Source organism: Oncorhynchus keta, chromosome 19, assembly GCF_023373465.1.
Source record: "Oncorhynchus keta strain PuntledgeMale-10-30-2019 chromosome 19, Oket_V2, whole genome shotgun sequence".
NCBI lineage: Eukaryota > Metazoa > Chordata > Actinopteri > Salmoniformes > Salmonidae > Oncorhynchus > Oncorhynchus keta.
This window is the reverse complement of record NC_068439.1, coordinates 52,064,505-52,085,848: the sequence shown is the minus strand read 5'-3', so window position 1 is coordinate 52,085,848 and position 21,344 is coordinate 52,064,505. Positions and strand designations below refer to the sequence as shown.

The window sequence follows — 21,344 nt, the reverse complement described above, 5'->3', positions numbered from 1 at the left end:
GTGGCTAAGAATACACTAGTGTAATTAACTTAGTTCGGTTGGACTGCAGTTGCTTTGTTGAAGTCATTTTATTAAGAGGTCTGGATTAGAGAAAGACAACCCAGACATCCTGAATCCCTAAATTAGGTCCTGAACTGACAGCTCTCTCAATTTGTTGAGTTCATAGGCATGTACCTTAAACGGGTAACTTTGTCAAAATGATATTCACAAGTGTAACCTTGATTTAATTGGGTCTGAGGTATCTGTAGAACAGAAGGTCAGATGGTGAGGATGAAGAGACGGTAAAGAAGAATACACAGAACCAGCAGCGCCAGCTCTGACTTTGCACCACAAGGGGGCGCCACATTCCTAGAAATAACACAATCACTGAAAGACCAGAGAGAAACAGCAAACATAAATGATTGAAACCTGGAGACAAACAGAACATTGAATTTACCTCGAGTTAACTGAAGGCAATTCCTTGAGACAATTGCAGTGTTGGTTTAATGTTCAGAGTAGAGAATATTCACTGTATGAATGAACATACCCTTATGCCTGGGAATTGCCACTGTTTGCTGGAATCCATTTTTCTGGAAGAGTGAAGTCACTATGTCGATGAGAAGGATGTGTCCCAATCCTCAGCACTGTCATCTTGTGTGCTCTCCCCGAGATGGACTCCCTCTGTAACCTCCATATCCTTCTCAATTTCACAGCACAGCAGCCTCCAGAATAGCGCAGCAGCCTCCCGAGTGGCGCAGCGGTCTAAGGCACCACATCTCAGTGCAAGAGGCGTCGCTACAGTACCTGGTTCAAATCCAGGGTGAATGACATCCGGCCGTGATTGGGAGTCTCATAGGGCAGCGCACAATTGGCCCAGCGTCATCCGGATCCGGGGTAGGCAGTCATTGTAAATAAGAATTTGTTCTTACCGGACTTGCCAGGTGAAATAAAAAAATTAGCTTCTATTCTCCAAAGCCATCCTCTGCATTCACATCTTCCTCCAAACTCTGCCATCCTGTCTATGTCTTTTGTGACATCGAGCCTCTCCTGCTTAGGGACTGTGTGCTTTCCCTCCCGCTGCTCCTTGTTACTGCCCTGTCCAGCCTCCTTCAAAAGCTCCCCTTCCGATTCATATCCCACCTCGTCAGAGCTCTTCTCTACCCCCTCTAAGTTCTTTATTTTTCTCCTCTTCTACACAGTCATGCAACTTGCCACTGTCCTGTACTATTTCTTCCCTGAGATAATCATCCTCTTCACTCCACTTTTTTCTTCCTCCTCTTCACTGTTTCCTTGCTCCTCCTTTCCCTCCTCCTCGCCAAAGTCACCCTCCTCCCTCAAAGCTGTATCCTCTTCTTTCCCCTCCCCGGCACTCACCTCTTCCTCCACAACCACTCTCTCCGACCTCTGCCATCTCTCTGTCGTCCATCTATTTCAGGGACTGTGTTTCCTGCTGTTGTTTGTTACCAAAGGGTCTCTTCTCCACTCACTTATTCCTTTAAATATTCCTGTTTGCCACTTCATTAATGCACTCCTGAATACAGCCCAGTGTTCTGGTCTTTAGACTGGGCTCCCTCTCCTTCCTTCTCAACAGCACCATTCCTCAGGGTGACTTGACATCTCCATACGCTGTGGCTCAACATTCAGCTTCACTGTCGATCACCTCTGTTACATTCAGATCTAATACCGACCAGAGGGTTTGACTCCAAGCCGCTCGCTGTCGGCTCTAACCCTGATATTACTCCATAGAGCTTCCTTGTTCAGGGCCAGAACGTAGCTATACGTGTGTAAACCCCTTTCTCTGGGAGTTGTCCTCGTACAGCGAGCTCTGTGTGGACGTCTGCTCCTCGGCGGCCTTCTCCGTCCAGATCCACACGTCCTTGTCAGCAGAGTGTAGATTGAGATATAACAAGTACCTTTACTCAGACCCAATGGGGCATTTGACCCCCTGGGAATCATAGTACTCCTGATACACTGATTCCAATCTCCCCTATGGTGCTTTGAGGGCCATGTTGTGAGAGATTCATAATGGATACTGGATTGGGCAGACAAAATGTGTTCAGCCAGGGGAGAGGGAGTTATCTGGGTCTCCACTACACGGCTGGAGGTCCTCATCATCTATGGCGGTTGCTCCCTGGTCCTCTCCCAAACCAGAGACAGAATCCAGGTCTGGGCATCTGGTGGAATCAGAGGTCTGGTCAGGGTTGGGGGTCTCTGGTGTTGGTTAGTATTGTCTCTGAACCAGATTACACTCATGTCAAAGTCAGATGCACTGTCCTATTGGAAAACAAATATAATAATTGAAAGAAGCCCTTATTGAATTTTATTAAGAGCCACTGTCTTGTCAAAGGCTTTTAAAGAATATTGCCCTATACATGTAAATGGTTGGTTAAGCAACATTTGAAAGAATAGCGTAGTGTGGATCCAGTCCAGGGTAGTGTTCTAGGAACTGGGACACAGGTTATGTACTGTGTGTGACATCTATTAGCAAAAATAAACAAGATATCACAAAGCAGAGACCTGTGTCTACTGATGATACACAGTACATCGCTGTGCAGCAAAAGCCACTGGGCTCATCTAGATGTTTGGTTTCCACTGTGTATTAACAAGAAGGGAGTGTCAGGCTCCAGTAGTGGTGGGATCCCCCAGGCCATACTGTGCTATCCTGAAGGCTTCCTCTACATTCTCCCTGGGCTCTCTGGACAGTGTGTCCCTCATGTCCACTAGGCCGGGATCTATCGACTTAACCAGAGCCAGGAAGGACAGGCCACTGCACCACCACAAACCTGGCACAATAAATAAGGGATAGGCCATTTGTTTACTGTGGGGAACACACAACATAGGCTACTGTAACAAAACAATGTACAGTAGGCCTATATCAGAACACGTCCAGTGAAACATGGCCGATATTAGACCACCAACACAGTAGGGCTGATGGATCCTTACCAGTTCCTCCAGTAAAGCCATGAGGACCCTGCCACCCTGTCTGTCTGTGAACAGGTCCATCTCCAAATAAAGGGCACAATGGGAGAAAAAAAAATGTTGATCCACATGTGATCATTTTTTCTGCTAGTGGTCCAGAGTGACACACTACTCAGCCCATCAATGTAAAATATAAAATGTCAGGACGACAACTGAAGTGGACTGGACAGTTGGTTAGTGTAGTTTGAGGGTGTGCCTCAACTCTAACCCTGTCCAAGTGCATATTTAGCTGCCTGGTGAAAGTTCTGGATAGCTTCCCTCTCACCTGAGAGATATGTTTGATCATGTGCCATTCTTCTGCCATTATCACAGACACTGCAGAGAAAGTTCACACGGAAATAAAAACATGCCATGCACAATTAATTTGAAATAAGGACACATGTGAATGCATATCCATAAGTCTATTAAAATACAATCTCAACTTTTAAAAAAATGTTTGATTTTATTGATTGTCTCCCTTCAACACTATCTGATAAAAAAAAAGAAATATCAGATAGATTTCATCAAGCCAAGGATAGGAAACAGAATGTTTGAGGAAAAATATTTGGGTATGAACAAGGAAAGGTCTATTAAAATATTCAAATTAGCTTGAAGCACATTCAGTTGGCGACCACTTATTTCTCCAATAGCTTCTTCAGTTTCAAAGAGATTTGCATTAGTCTGCCTTGCCATCAGGACGCTTAGATGGCAGACCCTAACATGAAGAATATCCACATTTTACATTGCTATTATATTTGTTCAGGCTGTAACAATGTCTAACGAAGTAGTGAAATAACTTAGTTCCACACAAGTAAAAAAAATACAGTTTGTTGTGTTTTATAAGAATTTACCCTGAACACACTAGAACTCCTACGTTATAATCCCTCCTAGGGCATAATCACAATTAACCTGGTAATGCAATCCTGTCGTATAGAATATCTATCTATACACACAAAGTATGTGGACACCCCTTCAAATTTGTGGAGTCTGCTATTTCAGCCACAGGCGTTGCTGTCAGGTAAGTAAAAAAAAAAACAATCTCCACAGCCAGTGGAATAACCTCACTGAAGAGCTGTTACTTTCAACATGGTTTGTTAAATCTCAAACTTATGTTAATCAGAAACACAATGCAAAATGCTCAAGGGAAATTAGCAAACATCAATCTGAACAGAAACCGTTCTGATCTGGATTAACAGCTGAGGAACAACTACAGTATGTGGCTGCACAGGTTTTGCATATATAATTACAATTTCAGAAGCCCTCAGAAAATGCACGCAAAAAAGTAACCTGAAGTCAATTCTGAAGGTAACTGTTGAAAAAGAAAAAGGTTCCACACGTACAGACATACTCTGGTAGCAGCTTCAGAGGGTGGTGGTGTGTGTCTTCATCCAGATTACAGAAGTAGGTGAAAACATCTCCATAGATGTGTGTGAACTTGTGGAGATGTTTTCTGTTGACTGGGTAGGAGAAAGACAGACCTCCACAGTCCAGCTGTACTCTGATCCTCATGCTTCACTGTGAGGAGAGACCGCTCTGACACCCACCATGATCTACACCAGGGGTGTCAAAGTCAAATGGACGGAGGGCCAAATAAAAAATTTAGCTACAAGCCGAGGGCCGGACTGTTCGAATGTTCATTGAACATTTTTTAAATGACGCATATAGTCTAGTGAACCTAATTGAACCTACTGAAAACCTAACAAATATATTCCAATATGATCAGATAAATAAAGCAATATTTTCTTATGGCTCTGTCAGTAATCTTTAATTTTCAGACACAAAAGACAAATTTCCTTTATATAAAAATCCCCATAACATGAACATTAAATGAAAGAAACCGGTATTCAAGGCACCATCAGTAGCCTATATTTTCTATTTTAGCAAAAGTGGGCTAAATTTACTTCAAAGAAAAAAACAATAATAGCAATTTTCTATCATCCACTCAACTGAAATATTTTAAAAATATAATTGGATTGAAATACAATAAAATAAAGTGCAAAAATCTATTAATCAAAAACAACACTTTGTTTAAGGAGAAGTAACATGCAGTGAAAACAAATATTAAACTTTAACTTTTAAACTTGAACTGAGTAAAAACTCTAAATATGTGATTGCACAGTAATGTTCACTTGTTTGAGGTTGAGGGTGATACTTGGTGGTGTCCCATCTTTTCCACAAGTTCATCAATGTTCGGGGTAAGGCTCTGAGCTGAGGAAATCCTCAGAATTGAGTGGAGGTGTTCAGCAGTAAGTCGACTTCTGTGTGATGTTTTGTTCAAGTTCATCAAAGAAAACAGTTGTTCACACAGGTATGTGCTGCCAAACATAGACAACGTTTGAGCAGCCTGGATGCGCAGCTGGGGCATTGTGTCGGGGAGGAAACGGGCGAACTCCGCAGCACCCACTGCCGCATATTTTGCCCTCAGTGCATCATTGCATTGGAGGTCAATCAACTCCATTTGGAGGTTTGGTGGTGAGCTTTCCACGTCAACAGCAAATGGGTTACCGAGCAGTTCCAACCTGCTTTTTTGTGCTTCAAAGTCAGCAAATCGGCGTCGAAAGTCAGCGGCAAGCATACCTATTTTATCAGCCAACTGTGCGCTCGGGAACGCACTGGAAGAGAGCTTCTCTTTCATGGTCTGGCAGCTGGGAAAGTGGCTCAAATTTTCTTTCCGCATCTGCGTCTCCCACAGAGTCAGTTTGGTTTTAAATGCCTTCACTGTACTGTACATATCAGAGATGACACGATCCCGACCCTGCAGCTGCAAGTTCATTGCATTCAGATGACTCGTAATGTCACACAGAAAAGCCATTTCACACAGAAACATTTCGTCTCGGAGTTGTGTTGTGTCTTTCCCTTTGCTGTCCAAGAACAGACAAATCTCCTCACGAAGCTCGAAACATCTTTGAAGCACCTTTCCCTGGCTTAGCCATCGCACCTCTGTGTGATAAGGCAAATCACCATGCTCCGTTTCTAACTCCGTCAGAAATGCCTTGAACTGGCGGTGATTCAAACCTTTGGCTCTGATAAAGTTAACTGTGCGCGTGATGATGCTCATTACATGCTCCATTTTCAAGGCTTTACCGCACAACGCTTCCTGGTGTATGATACAATGATAAGCTGTCAGCTCACCTGTCGCGTTTTCCTCTTGCATCTTTTCCCGCATCTTCGCCACCAGTCCGCTCCTGTGTCCACACATCGCAGGTGCTCCGTCGGTTGTCAAACCCACAAGTTTTTCCCAAGGCAGCTCCATCTCATTTACACATCTTGACACCTCTTCATACAAATCATGCCCCGTAGTTGTGCCATGCATAGGACGTAAAGCCAAAAACTCCTCTGTCACGCTTAGGCTGGAGTCCACTCCGCGGATGAAAATTGACAACTGGGCAATGTCAGAAATGTCGGTGCTCTCATCCACAGCCAAGGAATATGCAATGAAATCTTTTCCCTTTTTCACAAGCTGCTCTTTTAGATTGATGGACAACTGGTCTACTCTCTCGGCAATGGTGTTTCTGCTCAGACTCACATTTAAAAAGAGTTGCCTTTTTTCTGGGCAAACTTCGTCACAAACTTTAATCATGCAGTTTTTGATGAAATCCCCCTCCGTAAATGGCCGGGCTGATTTAGCGATCTCTTCTGCCAAAATAAAACTGGCCTTGACAGCAGCCTGGCCTTGTGATTTGGCTTTTTTGAACAGAGCCTGTTTTGAACAGAACCTTGTTTGAAACCCCCGGTTCTCAGTGTCCACCTTCCGTTTTGCCATTTTTGATGGGTATCTGAAAGTTAATTTTACTGTGATGCTGACAACTGCTGTGCCAATAAATATTGAAATGAAGCAGCCTACTGCTCGGTGCGTCACCGTTGCATTGTGGGAAATGTAGTATTGGTGCGTGTAAAAGATCTGCGGGCTGCCGGCTTGCTGCGGTCTGCGGGCCGGTTCTAATAATAAATCAAGATCATCCCAGGGGCCGTAAAAAACCTTCTCACGGGCCGGATGTGGCCCGCGGGCCTTGACTCTGACATATGTGATCTACACAGTGAGAGAGAGAGCAGGGTTTATAAAAAGTATGACAAAGGTAATTGAATACCAAAGCCGGGTCAGCAAACAGCTGGTGAGGGCCAAATACTGAATCCCAACTTTACAGATACTAGTAATAGAATGTGGCAACTCGACAGCGCATGACAGGAAAATCTTCCCCTTGCAAACAATGTCTGGTTACCGCAAATGGCTTTTTCTTCCTGCTTCAAGAAAGGTGAGGGTACATGTGGTTCCGTCACCGCCGTGGAAAGCAGGGTTCTCCGTAGAGAATCTGTCCAAGGAACATCGCACGTGAAACTCCTGAACCTCGAGAAGTCACGCCTTAGCTTCCTTATTTTAATTTATGCAACCTCGTTTCGCCACAAGCAATTGTCCTTGCAAGAGTTTGTCACAAGGTTGCAAATGACTATGCATCTTTAGCATGTTACACGACCAGCAAGACAGGCCCTATATAGAACTAATATTCACCCACCCCCCAGTTTCGTCCCGATTAAGACATTTCTGGCAACAGAATCGGCGTAATGAATACTTACCTATAGCTAGCTACCTACATAATCACAAACACACCCCAAACTTTCTCATCAACTTGTGTTGTGAAAACATATATAAAACCCCGTTTTCATAGCATTACAAGTAGTATAGCGCTCCTCATAAAATTTTACAAACCCGTGTTGAATGTATGCGTGCATGGCTCCTCTTTTCAATCTTCGTTTAAATTGTTCTGCTTTACCGGAAGCGGAAGCCCCTAATGACGTCGTATAACCGAAAGGTTATTTTCACATATTACGTTAAAACGTTTAATAATTACAAATTGTTAGACGATTCTGTTTAAAAATTATCTAAGTAATAAGTATTATTAAATAAATTGTTTTCTTACGTTATTTCTTTACCCACACTTGTGTAACGACTGTTATTGCCGTTTACATGAACCAATGGCAAACGTGTCGGAATTTATGCTGTCCAATCAACGCTCAGATGTAGTTGCTTCCATCTTGGCACATTGTGGTGGATGTTTGAGCCTGAACTGAACTAAAAAAGCCATACAGTTTGTACCGTATTTCGCTAAACTGTGTTGCTGTCTGTCTGTGTATAATTCAACACAATATTTTGCTAAACCATGAACAACCTAATTCGGTCAACTGTTCGCTGTTTTCGGCTGAGTTCGTCGGTTTATCTACCGAGGCAAGTTGATGGACAAAATGTGTCGTTGCCAACATTGAAGTCTTCGGCCCGGCTCATGTGTTCGGCGCCCTTACAGAAAGATCTTGGCGATATGGTGAAAAAAGACAAGGTGGTGGTGTTTATGAAAGGGACGCCTGCCCAGCCGATGTGTGGCTTCAGTAATGCCGTGGTTCAGATCTTGAGGATGCATGGTGTGAATGAGTATGCTGCATATAACGTGTTGGATGACCAGGATCTCAGACAAGGTCAGTACAGCTAGCTACCGTTACAGCTATAACGTAAGCTATAGCTACTGTCACTTTTTACTTCCTATCCTACAGTACTAGCCTACTTGTTTTTTGTGTTTTTTTAAATATTTTTGATCTCGCCTGATTATATTTGAACTTCTTAATAGAAATGGTTTCAGTAAAATGACTAATCTATAGATGTGGCTAGCTGTATGTATGTATGCTACGTCACCTTGTCCAAAAGTAGTTGTGCGCCTTTTAAAATGCTATAGTAGGTTCACACAGTTTTATCTGTGTTCTGCAGCAGGACAAAGAGGGCGTGGTTCATGTCAACGTTAAGACGACTCATGCACTGACATTTTATTAGGCTTTTTGTAGCAATTTCTGTGACTAGGATAGTATTCTTCATGTTTACCATGGCTGTTGCTATTCAATGGGTCTAGGAGAGACATTGTGTAGCAGCCTGAACAGGGAAATGCCTACTTCCAACATGAGTGTGTCAGTTGTGGTAGATTCATCTTGCAACACCGGCCACACTGCTGAAATTGGGACATAAACCTAAAGATGGTGCCGTACTGTACAGCAGCCTTTTTGCGAGCTCCGACCCAATTTAGCTAATTTGTGATTATTTAGCTATTTATTGATACTTTATTTTCACGCAATGTATCCGCTATCATTTCTTAGAACCGACAATAACTTTTGAACATCAGATCGGCAGTTACTTAACTCAATTCAGACTTCGACTCTTTCTGTAATTCCTATCCAATTTTGGTTAAGGTAAAACCGGCCACCTCCTCCCTCCATTTTATTGGCCAATCACTTGATAATAACATGGATGACCTCTGATCGCGGATTAGCCACCAACAGGACTCTTGTAACTGCAATATTCTCTGCTTTTCTGAAACAAGATCAACCCCATGGGGAGGAGTTTGCGCACGAGTCAACACACCATTTGTTGTAATTGAAACGGCAATGTAAGTCTTGACCCATTGTTCACCCATCTTGGTATGCCTGATGGTCAAATGCCGACCCTTCTACCTACCGAGGGAGTTTTCAGCTGTTATCATGACTGTTGTTTACATTCCAAATGACAAGCTGGCACTTAACAAACTGTACAGGGCTATAAATAAATAGGAAAGCTTGTACCCCGAGGTTAACTTCTTCTTTGAAGTTTTATGGCAGACTACACCTATTGGTGTTTTGCCACCACCTACTGTATGGGATATTGAAACCATCCCACTCCTTCAGTCACATTCAAATCACATCCTTACACCAGCTGCCTGTGAGGACCGAGCATTCATCGACAGGATTCCTTGTAATGCCTCTGCAGCAAAGTCCCTGAGTCCCAAAAACCGCTCAGCTAGATGTCTATTTTCTCTGTTTCCCCCTCTGTTTGCGCTGTGCAGTTGATAACCAAATGCAAACAAAGTCCATCGTAACATGCAACATGTCAGGAACCATCTTGTCTCTATTCTTACTACCATTACTTCTTCAACTTCATGCCTTTCTTCTACTCACTTCAATGCCTCCGGATAGGAGACATTCTGGACAGACCTCATTCTTGCCACCTGTCTCCTTCACCCTAACATGACACTTCAGAAATGCAGGTGCATGTTCACCACCACAATTGCAGCATTTAGGCTCAGCCGGCATATAATATTCCTCCTGTCTACATACACATGACCAAATAATTTACATTTGTCATTGCATGGGTTTGAGCACGAAGGCACTCACAGGGAATCTCATATAACCCAAATACACATAAGGGAGAAACAATGGAATGGATGAAGTGGGCTTCCTCACTCTCTACCATGTGGGTCAGTCATTGTGCACCAACAACTTGATCCCACTCTTCACGTATATACTTTGCATTTACTTCTAGCCCCACCCCAGACAAAACACCTTTAATAGGCGCCCTGATTCAAAGAACCACACAGGATACATTCCAATCCGACATCTTCTTGATGCACAAAACGCGCTCCTTCTGTTTCATAGAAATGCAAAACAAATTAGCCCACTTCTTGTTATTCTCATCGACGCCACCTTATCCAACACACCTACAATTTTAATCCACTTCAAATGGATCTCCCAGGTAACAATATTGATTAAAAAATAAATAAAACTAGGTTTGGATTTACTAGTTTCCACTAGAGGTTGACTGATTATGATTTTTCAACGCCGATACAGATTATTGGAGGCCCAAAAAAGCCGATACCGATTAATCTGCCTGGTTTTTTTACATTTTATTTATTTGTAATAATGACAATTACAACAATACCGAATGAACACTTATTTTAACTTAGTATAATACATCAATAAAATCTATTTAGCCTCAAGTAAATAATGAAACATGTTCAATTTGTTTTAAATAATGCAAAAACAAAGTGTTGGAGAAGAAAGTAAAAGTGCAATATGTGCTATGTAAGAAAGCTAACATTTCAGTTCCTTGCTCAGAACATGAGAACATATGAAAGCTGGTGGTTCCTTTTTAACATGAGTCTTCAATATTCCCTGGTAAGAAGTTTTAGGTTGTAGTTATTATAGGAATTATAGGACTATTTCCCTCTATACCAGGGGTGTCAAAGTCAAATGGACGGAGGGCCAAATAAAAAATTTAGCTACAAGCCGAGGGCCGGACTGTTCGAATGTTCATTGAAAATTTTTTAAATGACGCATATAGTCTAGTGAACCTAATTGAACCTACTGAAAACCTAACAAATATATTCCAATATGATCAGATAAATAAAGCAATATTTTCTTATGGCTCTGTCAGTAATCTTTAATTTTCAACAGACACAAAAGACAAATTTCCTTTATATAAAAATCCCCATAACATGAACATTAAATGAAAGAAACCGGTATTCAAGGCACCATCAGTAGCCTATATTTTCTATTTTAGCAAAAGTGGGCTAAATTTACTTCAAAGAAAAAAACAATAATAGCAATTTTCTATCATCCACTCAACTGAAATATTTTTAAAATATAATTGGATTGAAATACAATAAAATAAAGTGCAAAAATCTATTAATCAAAAACAACACTTTGTTTAAGGAGAAGTAACATGCAGTGAAAACAAATATTAAACTTTAACTTTTAAACTTGAACTGAGTAAAAACTCTAAATATGTGATTGCACAGTAATGTTCACTTGTTTGAGGTTGAGGGTGATACTTGGTGGTGTCCCATCTTTTCCACAAGTTCATCAATGTTCGGGGTAAGGCTCTGAGCTGAGGAAATCCTCAGAATTGAGTGGAGGTGTTCAGCAGTAAGTCGACTTCTGTGTGATGTTTTGTTCAAGTTCATCAAAGAAAACAGTTGTTCACACAGGTATGTGCTGCCAAACATAGACAACGTTTGAGCAGCCTGGATGCGCAGCTGGGGCATTGTGTCGGGGAGGAAACGGGCGAACTCCGCAGCACCCACTGCCGCATATTTTGCCCTCAGTGCATCATTGCATTGGAGGTCAATCAACTCCATTTGGAGGTTTGGTGGTGAGCTTTCCACGTCAACAGCAAATGGGTTACCGAGCAGTTCCAACCTGCTTTTTGTGCTTCAAAGTCAGCAAATCGGCGTCGAAAGTCAGCGGCAAGCATACCTATTTTATCAGCCAACTGTGCGCTCGGGAACGCACTGGTAGAGAGCTTCTCTTTCATGGTCTGGCAGCTGGGAAAGTGGCTCAAATTTTCTTTCCGCATCTGCGTCTCCCACAGAGTCAGTTTGGTTTTAAATGCCTTCACTGTACTGTACATATCAGAGATGACACGATCCCGACCCTGCAGCTGCAAGTTCATTGCATTCAGATGACTCGTAATGTCACACAGAAAAGCCATTTCACACAGAAACATTTCGTCTCGGAGTTGTGTTGTGTCTTTCCCTTTGCTGTCCAAGAACAGACAAATCTCCTCACGAAGCTCGAAACATCTTTGAAGCACCTTTCCCTGGCTTAGCCATCGCACCTCTGTGTGATAAGGCAAATCACCATGCTCCGTTTCTAACTCCGTCAGAAATGCCTTGAACTGGCGGTGATTCAAACCTTTGGCTCTGATAAAGTTAACTGTGCGCGTGATGATGCTCATTACATGCTCCATTTTCAAGGCTTTACCGCACAACGCTTCCTGGTGTATGATACAATGATAAGCTGTCAGCTCACCTGTCGCGTTTTCCTCTTGCATCTTTTCCCGTATCTTCGCCACCAGTCCGCTCCTGTGTCCACACATCGCAGGTGCTCCGTCGGTTGTCAAACCCACGAGTTTTTCCCAAGGCAGCTCCATCTCATTTACACATCTTGACACCTCTTCATACAAATCATGCCCCGTAGTTGTGCCATGCATAGGACGTAAAGCCAAAAACTCCTCTGTCACGCTTAGGCTGGAGTCCACTCCGCGGATGAAAATTGACAACTGGGCAATGTCAGAAATGTCGGTGCTCTCATCCACAGCCAAGGAATATGCAATGAAATCTTTTCCCTTTTCACAAGCTGCTCTTTTAGATTGATGGACAACTGGTCTACTCTCTCGGCAATGGTGTTTCTGCTCAGACTCACATTTAAAAAGAGTTGCCTTTTTCTGGGCAAACTTCGTCACAAACTTTAATCATGCAGTTTTTGATGAAATCCCCCTCCGTAAATGGCCGGGCTGATTTAGCGATCTCTTCTGCCAAAATAAAACTGGCCTTGACAGCAGCCTGGCCTTGTGATTTGGCTTTTTGAACAGAGCCTGTCGAGATTTGAGGCCTCGTTTTAATTCCTCTGCCTTTTGTAGCCTTTGTTCCATGTCCATATTCTTGTTTTTGTCCGCGTGTTTCGTTTCATAATGTCGTCTCAGATTATACTCTTTCAGTACCGCCACACTTTCTCCACACAGAAGACACACAGGTTTTCCAGCTACCTCCGTGAACAAATACTCCGACTCCCACCTTGTTTGAAACCCCGGTTCTCAGTGTCCACCTTCCGTTTTGCCATTTTTGATGGGTATCTGAAAGTTAATTTTACTGTGATGCTGACAACTGCTGTGCCAATAAATATTGAAATGAAGCAGCCTACTGCTCGGTGCGTCACCGTTGCATTGTGGGAAATGTAGTATTGGTGCGTGTAAAAGATCTGCGGGCTGCCGGCTTGCTGCGGTCTGCGGGCCGGTTCTAATAATAAATCAAGATCATCCCAGGGGCCGTAAAAAACCTTCTCGCGGGCCGGATGTGGCCCGCGGGCCTTGACTCTGACATATGTGCTCTAAACCATTTGTATTTCATGAACTTTTGACTATTGGATGTTCTTATAGGAACTTTCATATTGCAAGTGTAACAGTATAGCTTCCGTCCCTCTCCTCGCTCCTCCCTGGGCTCGAACCAGCAACGCAACGACAACAGCCACCATCGAAGCAGCGTTACCCATGCAGAGCAAGGGGAACAACTACGAGAAGGCTCAGAGCAAGTGACGTTTGAAACACTATTAGCGCGTGCTAACTAGCTAGCCATTTCACTTCGGTTACACCAGCCTCATCTCGAGAGTTGATAGGCTTGAAGTCATAAACAGCGCAATGCTTGACGCACAACGAAGAGCTGCTGGCAAAACGCACGAAAGTGCTGTTTGAATGAATGTGAATTTACGCGACTGCTTCTGCCTACCACCGCTCAGTCAGATACTTGTATGCTTGTATGCTCAGTCAGATTATATGAAACGCAGCACACGCTAGATAATATCATCAACCATGTGTAGTTAACTAGTGGTTATGATTGATTGTTTTTATAAGATAAGTTTAATGCTAGCTAGCAACTTACCTTGGCTTACTGCATTCGCATAACAGGCAGTCTCCTTGTGGAGTGCAATGAAAGAGAGGCAGGTCGTTATTGCGTTGGACTAGTTTATTGTAAGGTTGCAATATTGGATCCCCCGAGCTAACAAGGTGAAAATCTGTCGTTCTGCCCCTGAACAAGGCAGTTAACCCACCATTTCTAGGCCGTCATTGAAAATAAGAATGTGTTCTTAACTGACTTGCCTAGTTAAATAAAGGTATAAAAAATAATTGGCGCCCAAAAATACAGATTTCCGATTGTTATGAACTTGAAATCGGCCCTAATTAATCGTCCATTCCGATTAATCGGTTGACCTCTAGTTTCCACTACCATCTCCTTTTGCATTCACCGGTGTAATCCAATTCTTCTCACTGTCATCTACTCTCGACACGTCATCTAATTCAAACAGAACATCCGCTTCCGCCAGGCTGCCTTCCTTGTTGCTAGTAATTTATTTCTGCGTCATTAAGACGCTTGATTCCCAATTTCCATTAACAGGTCTCCTTCGCCAATAGGGGCGACAAAGTCCACTGTTACTCTACCCACAAGCAAGCATACAAGGTCCTCCATATCGGCAAATCAGATCATGACTCCGTACTCCTGCTTCCTTTTTTACAAGCAGACCCTCAAACAGGAAGTACCTGTGATTTGCTTTGTTGAGAAATGGTAATCAGAATTAGACATTATGCTAGCGCTGATTGGAATATGTTCAGAAACTCTGCCGATAACATCGACGAACTAACCACCTCGTCCCTGGCTTTGTTAGGAAATGCATCAGCGACGTCCCCACAGTGAAGGTTTGCTGCTTCCCCAATCAAAAGCCCTGGATTAACACCGGTTGTCGCTAAGATAAAGGACAGGGCTACCACACACAAGACTATCGCAGACAACAACTCTGAGGCTACGGCTGAGGACCGGAACAAATACAAGGCGTCCCGCTATGACCTCCGCAGAGTCATCAAACAAGTAAAAGGACAATCTGGGAATAAAGGCTCTGACACCTGACGCATGTGGCAGGTCTACAGTCTATTACGGATTACAAAGAAAGACCCAGCAGTGATCTGCCCAGCGATACCGCTACCAGACGAACTGAATGCATTTTATTCGTGCTTCGACAATAACACGTGATGTGCGTGAAGGCCACCACCAACCTAGAGGCTGATCTCACTCGGAGGCCGTCGTGAGTAAGGTCTTAAATCATGTCAATGTAACAGTACTCTTCTTGCGTTGTGTACAATCAATTATCGACACTAACTCCAAGTCACAGAGATTTATTCTGGTAGAAACAGCACAAAATTGCACGTCGTGCAATGCACGGCTCACCATCCAACTCTGCACCTACGCACGCTGGTTTGGTGCATGTTCACTGGGGATGTAGTTACCAGAATAATACAATTACAATATAAGATCTTTAACAATGTACCTGATAGGAACAGCACAAAATGCATGGCTCACCATCCAACTCTGCACTTGCGCACTGTACAAAATATATGAACCCCCCCACCAGACACAGTAAGTTGCTAGCTAGTATTAGCGGGAATTCTTTACAACAAAATGCACAACAAATATTCTCCAAAAAACGCTGCATCTTATGTGTGATGTTCGAATAACATTTACAAACAAATTTATATAAATTGTACATTGAAATCATCACTTGGGAGTATAAAAATCACTTTTGACGTACAGTGCTTTGCAACCAACAACTTACCGGTGCTTGTTCACTGGGACGATTCTAACTGAAACATCCTCCCTCGTAAGAAAGCTACACAAACCAGCCAATAAGATGCCATGTTGAGTAGGTGAAGGCAAGACAAAACCAAAAACCCATTGGCTTAACAATAAAGTGGCAAGGGGAATCACCAATATAACCCTGTTACATCAACACTCAAGGCCGCGGGGCTGGACGGTAATTCCAGGGTGCGTTCTCAGAGCAGAATAGCAGAATGTGCAGAATAGCTGGCAGGCATATTTACGGTCATTTTCAACCTCTCTTTATCTCTGTAATCCCCACGTCTTAAACTGACCACAATCATTCCTGTTCCCAAGAACACTACGGCTTCATGCCACAATGACTACCACCCTGTAGCACGGACATCTGTAATCATGAAGTACTTTAAAAGGCTGATTATGGCATACATCAACCACAACCTCTCCCTCAACGTCAGTAAGACCGAGTCTGACATCAACTGGCTCCTGAACAGCTTCTATCCCCAAGTCACAAGACTGCTGAATAGCCATCAAAATGGCTACACAGACTATCAGTTGACACTTTTTTGCACTGTCTCTATGCATACTCACAGAACTCTACACACTCACACAACGACACAAACACACACTCCATTTGCTCAAACACAACATGTACACACATTTATACTGATTCTACACACGCTCACACACACTCACATATATACAATCATCATATATGCAGCTGCTACTCTGTTTCTCATATCCTGATGCCTCGTCACCTTACCCCTATAAATATCTACCTCTTGCTCCAGTATCCCTGCACATTGTAAATATTGTTTTACAACTGACCCCGTATATAGCTTACTTGGTTCTTGTGTTCTTATTTTTATTTCTCATGTGTTCTTGTTCTACCTTTTTTATGTTATTTTTAGTATTATTGATTGCGGCATTGTTGGGTTTAGAAAGAAAGGCATTTCGGTGTACTTGTGCACGTGACATTAAAGTTAAACTAGAGGTCGGCCGATTCTGATTTTTCAGAGCCGATACCGATTATTGGAGGACCAAAAAAAGCAGGTGCCGATTAATTGCCTAAATTCGATTATTTCTTTGTATATATGTATTTGTAATAATGACAATTACAACAATACTGAATGAACACTTTTATTTGAACTTAATTATAATACATCAATAAAAATCGATTTAGTCTCAAATAAATAATGAAATATGTTCAATTTGGTTTAAATACTGCAAAAACGCAGTGTTGGAGATGAAAGTAGAAGTGCAATATGTGCCATGTAAGAAAGCTAACGTTTAAGTTCCTTGCTCATAACATGAGAACATATGAAAGCTGGTGGTTCCTTTTAACATGTCTTCCATATTCCCAGTTAAGAAGTTTTAGGTTGTAGGAATTATAGGACTATTTCTCTATAGCATTTGTATTAAATATACCTTTGACTATTGAATGTTCTTATAGGCACTATAGTATTGCCAGCCTAATCTCAGGAGTTGATAGTCATAAACAGCGCTGTGCTTTAAGCATTGCGAAGAGCTGCTGGCAAACGCAGGAAAGTGCTGTTTGAATGAATGCTTACGAGCCTGCTGCTGCCTACCACCGCTCAGTCAGACTGCTCTATCAAATATCTAATCATAGACTTAATTATAATATAATAAACACACGTAAATATGAACCTTAGTTTCCAGATTTTACTATATTAATGACCTATCATTTCGAAAACAAAACATTTATTCTTTCAGTGAAATACGGAACCGTTCTGTATTTTATCGAACGGGTGGCATCCATAAGTCTAAATATTGCTGTTACATTGCACAACTTTCAATGTAATGTCATAATTATGTAAAATTCTGGCAAATCAATTAAGCTCTTTGTTAGGAAGAAATAGTCTTCACTTGTGTCGCAAAGAGCCAGGCGGCCCAAACTCCTGCATATACCTGGACTCTGCTTGCACAGAACGCAAGAGAAGTACCACAATTTCCCTAGATAATATTGCCTGCTAAAGTGAATTTATTTTAACTAAATATGCAGGTATAAAAGAATACTAGATTTTAAGAAAGGCATTGATGTTTATGGTTAGGTACATTGGTTCAACGACGGTGCTTTTTTCGCGAATGCGCGTGTTAAATCATCACCCGTTTGGTGAAGTAGGCTGTAATTCGATGAGAAATTAACAGGCACCGCATTGATTATTGCAACGCAGGACAAGCTAGTTAAACTAGTAATATCATCAACCATGTGTAGTTAACTTGTGATTTTGTGAAGATTGATTGTTTTTAATAAGATAAGTTTAATGCTAGCTAGCAACTTACCTTGGCTCCTTGCTGCATTCGCGTAACAGGTGGTCAGCCTGCCACACAGTCTCCTCGTGGAGTGCAATATAATCGGCGTCCAAAAATCCCGATTTGTTATGAAAACTTAAAAATCGGCCCTAATTAATAGGCCATGCCGATTAATCGGTCGACCTCTACTTTAAACATAATGGAAGTGTTGGATGGATATTGGTAATAGTTACACATGTGAACTCTAATTATGTGTCTCTCTTACAGGAGTGAAGGACTTCTCCAACTGGCCCACAATCCCACAGATCTTCTTAAATGGCGAGTTTGTGGGTGGCTGTGACATCTTCCTACAGATGCACCAGAACGGAGACCTGGTAGAGGAGCTCCAGAAGCTGGGGATCCGCTCTGCACTGGTGGACGCCGAAAAGGAATCCAAGTAGACAAACCCGTCTGTCGATGTCCAGTCCAGAGAAAGCGGTTGACTGTATTGCCCAGTCTCTAGTTTACTTTTAGGCCTGTTAACCCTGCACTTGTGTAGATCTGAGTCAATTGGATTAGAATATACTTGTAAGCCATATAGGGGACGCTCCACCTTGTAAGCCACATTGTGAACGTTCTCCAAAGACATTGGCAAGGTAGAGCTATTCGAATGTTGTTACATACATTTTAGTCATTTAGCAGACACTCTTATACGCAGCGAATTACAGGAGCATTTATAGTGAAGAGCCTTGCTCAAGGGCACAGACAGATTTTTCACCAAGTTGAATCGGGGATTCAAACAAGCAACCTTTCGGTTACTGGCCCAACGCTCTTAAACACTAAGCTACATGTCCAGTAATTTCAGATCTACACAAGAGCCGAGGGGGATAGGGGCTACGGGTTGATTTGGGATTGGGCATTTGAAGTGGTGGCTGAGCCCCAGTGTCCCTTCCACAAGCCCTATAAGAAGGTGTGTGTGTGATACTATAGAACCTGCTCAAGACCAAACTGCCCTCAGGTGACTAGGATATGAGATGTCAAACCAACACCCATATGATACCTCCAAAACCCACTGCCTATACAGTGCCTTCAGAAAGTATCCACACCCCTCAACTTTTTCTACATTTAGTTGTTACCGACTGATTTTAAAATGGATTAAATTAAGATTTTGTGTCACTAGATTACACACAATACCCCATAATGTCAAAGTGGAATTATGTTTTTAGAAATTTTTACAAAATAATTAAAAATGAAAAGCTGAAAAGTCTTGAGTCAATAAGTATTCTACCCCTTCATGGTAAGCCTAAATACATTCAGGAGTAAAACATTTATTTGGTTGCATTGACTCACTGTGTGTAATAATAGTGTTTAACATGATCTTTGAATGACGACCTCATCTCTGTACTTCGAACACACAATTATCTGTAAGGTCCTTCAGTCGAGCAGTGAATTTCAAACACAGATTCAACCACAATGGCCAGGGAGGTTTTCCAATGCCCTGCAAAGAATGGTACCTATGATGGGTAAAACAAAATGTTAACACAGACATTGAATATTCCTTTGAGCATGGTGAAGTTATTAATTACATGTTGGATGGTATATCAATACTCCCAGTCACTACAAAGATACAGGGTCTTTCCTAACTCAGCTACTGAGGACGGATCAACAATATTGTCGTTACTCCACAATACTAGCCTAAATGCCATAGTGAAAAGGAAGCCTGTACAGAATACAAATATTCCAAAACATGCATCCTGTTTGCAATAAGGCACTAAAGTAAAACTTCAATAACTGGTCAGGAAATATCCTGAATACAAAATGTTATGTTTCGGGCAAGCACAACAAATCACTGAGTACCACTCTTCATATTTTCAAGCATGGTGGTCTCTGCATCATGTTATGGGTATGCTTGTCATCGTCAAGGACGAGGGAGTTTTAAGGTAAAAAATAAACAGTAGAGCTAAACACATGCCAAATTTGAGAGTAAAATCTGGTTTAGTCTGCTTTCCAACAGACACTGGGAGGCAAATTCATCTTTCAGCAGGACAGTACCCTAAAACACAAGGCCAAATATACACTGGATTTGCTTACCAAGACCACATTGAATGTTCCTGTGTGGCCTATTTACAGTTTTGACTTAAATAGGCTTGAAAATCTATGGCAAGACTTGAACATGGCTGTCTAGTAATGATCAACAACCAACTTGACAGAGCTGGAAGAATTTTAAAAAGATGAATGTGCAATTATTGACCAATCCAGGTGTGCAAAGATGATACTAAGACGTATTGACTCTGGTGTGAATACTTGTGTAAATGAGATTTCTGTATTTCATATTCAATACATTTTCTAAAAACATGTTTTCACTTTGTCATTATGGGGTATTGTGTGTGTAGGTGGTTAAAGGGCAAAAAACGAATCCATTTTGAATTCGGGCTGTAACAAAATTTGGAATAAGTCGAGAGGTATGAATACTTTCTGAAGGCACTGTATATTCAAATGTAGTACTTTTCTTTCTTCCTCAAGATGTTCACTTACCGGTATTTAATTAGAGAAGGGGGAAGTAATGTAATGGGTACCTTGCTTTTTGTCTTGTCTAATTTGTCAACTCAGTAGTCATGTCAAGGAAGGAAGTACGGGAGGTTACACTTTTTCGTTTATTCAAAACAGGGCACTACTTCATGACAATCAATACATTTTCACCTGCTGCTTACATACATGTATTATCTAATGCTCATGTAGTACACTGTATATTTAATATATTTTACATTTAAAGGATATGTATTTGATCAATTAAATATTTTACAACACAAATGGGCAGTGTCCTGGAAATTCCTGATTTGGATTATGTTGCACTCTTGGGTGCTTTTCAGGCTATGGGTAAAGTAGTTTGAAGTTGGTTTACATCAGTCTACTGCTCTTGAAACAATTGCTTATCATTTTGTTGCCAGAGGCGCTGGTTGTTGCTTTAGGGATCTCTGTGCCCTGCCTGTAACATGATCTAGCCTAAGGGAAATACTTGAGACGATATAGCCTATAGCCACCTGCTCTCTCAGTATACAGTTGAAGTTTACATACACTTAGGTTGGAGTCATTAAAACTCGGTTTTTCAACCACTCCACAAATTTCTTGTCAACAAACTATAGTAATGGCAAGTCGGTTAGGACATCTACTTTGTGCATGACAAGTCATTTTTCCAACACTTGTTTAGAC

General features: G+C 41.9%; 2 protein-coding genes, 1 non-coding gene and 1 pseudogene across 3 annotated transcripts; 1 reads left to right on the top strand and 3 right to left on the bottom strand.

The window, feature by feature from the left end:
• Nucleotides 1-3,375: 3,375 nt before the first annotated feature.
• LOC127909417 (general transcription factor II-I repeat domain-containing protein 2-like) lies at nucleotides 3,376-7,739 on the bottom strand. The gene is made up of 2 exons (XM_052470755.1): nucleotides 7,643-7,739; nucleotides 3,376-6,967 (listed from the first exon to the last, which is right to left on the bottom strand). Exon 2 carries the CDS (start codon nucleotides 6,698-6,700, stop codon nucleotides 5,063-5,065), a length of 1,638 nt encoding a protein of 545 aa, XP_052326715.1. The 5' UTR covers nucleotides 6,701-6,967; nucleotides 7,643-7,739; the 3' UTR covers nucleotides 3,376-5,062.
• LOC127909416 (general transcription factor II-I repeat domain-containing protein 2-like) lies at nucleotides 3,376-13,616 on the bottom strand (annotated as a pseudogene).
• Nucleotides 7,095-7,381, bottom strand: LOC118398900 (small Cajal body-specific RNA 13). Its single transcript, XR_004828721.1, has one exon. It is a non-coding gene; the product is annotated as a small Cajal body-specific RNA 13 (non-coding RNA).
• Nucleotides 7,953-20,945, top strand: LOC118398455 (glutaredoxin-related protein 5, mitochondrial-like). The gene is made up of 2 exons (XM_035793805.2): nucleotides 7,953-8,403; nucleotides 18,423-20,945. Exons 1-2 carry the CDS (start codon nucleotides 8,094-8,096, stop codon nucleotides 18,593-18,595), a joined length of 483 nt encoding a protein of 160 aa, XP_035649698.1. The 5' UTR covers nucleotides 7,953-8,093; the 3' UTR covers nucleotides 18,596-20,945.
• The last annotated feature ends 399 nt before the right edge of the window (nucleotides 20,946-21,344 follow it).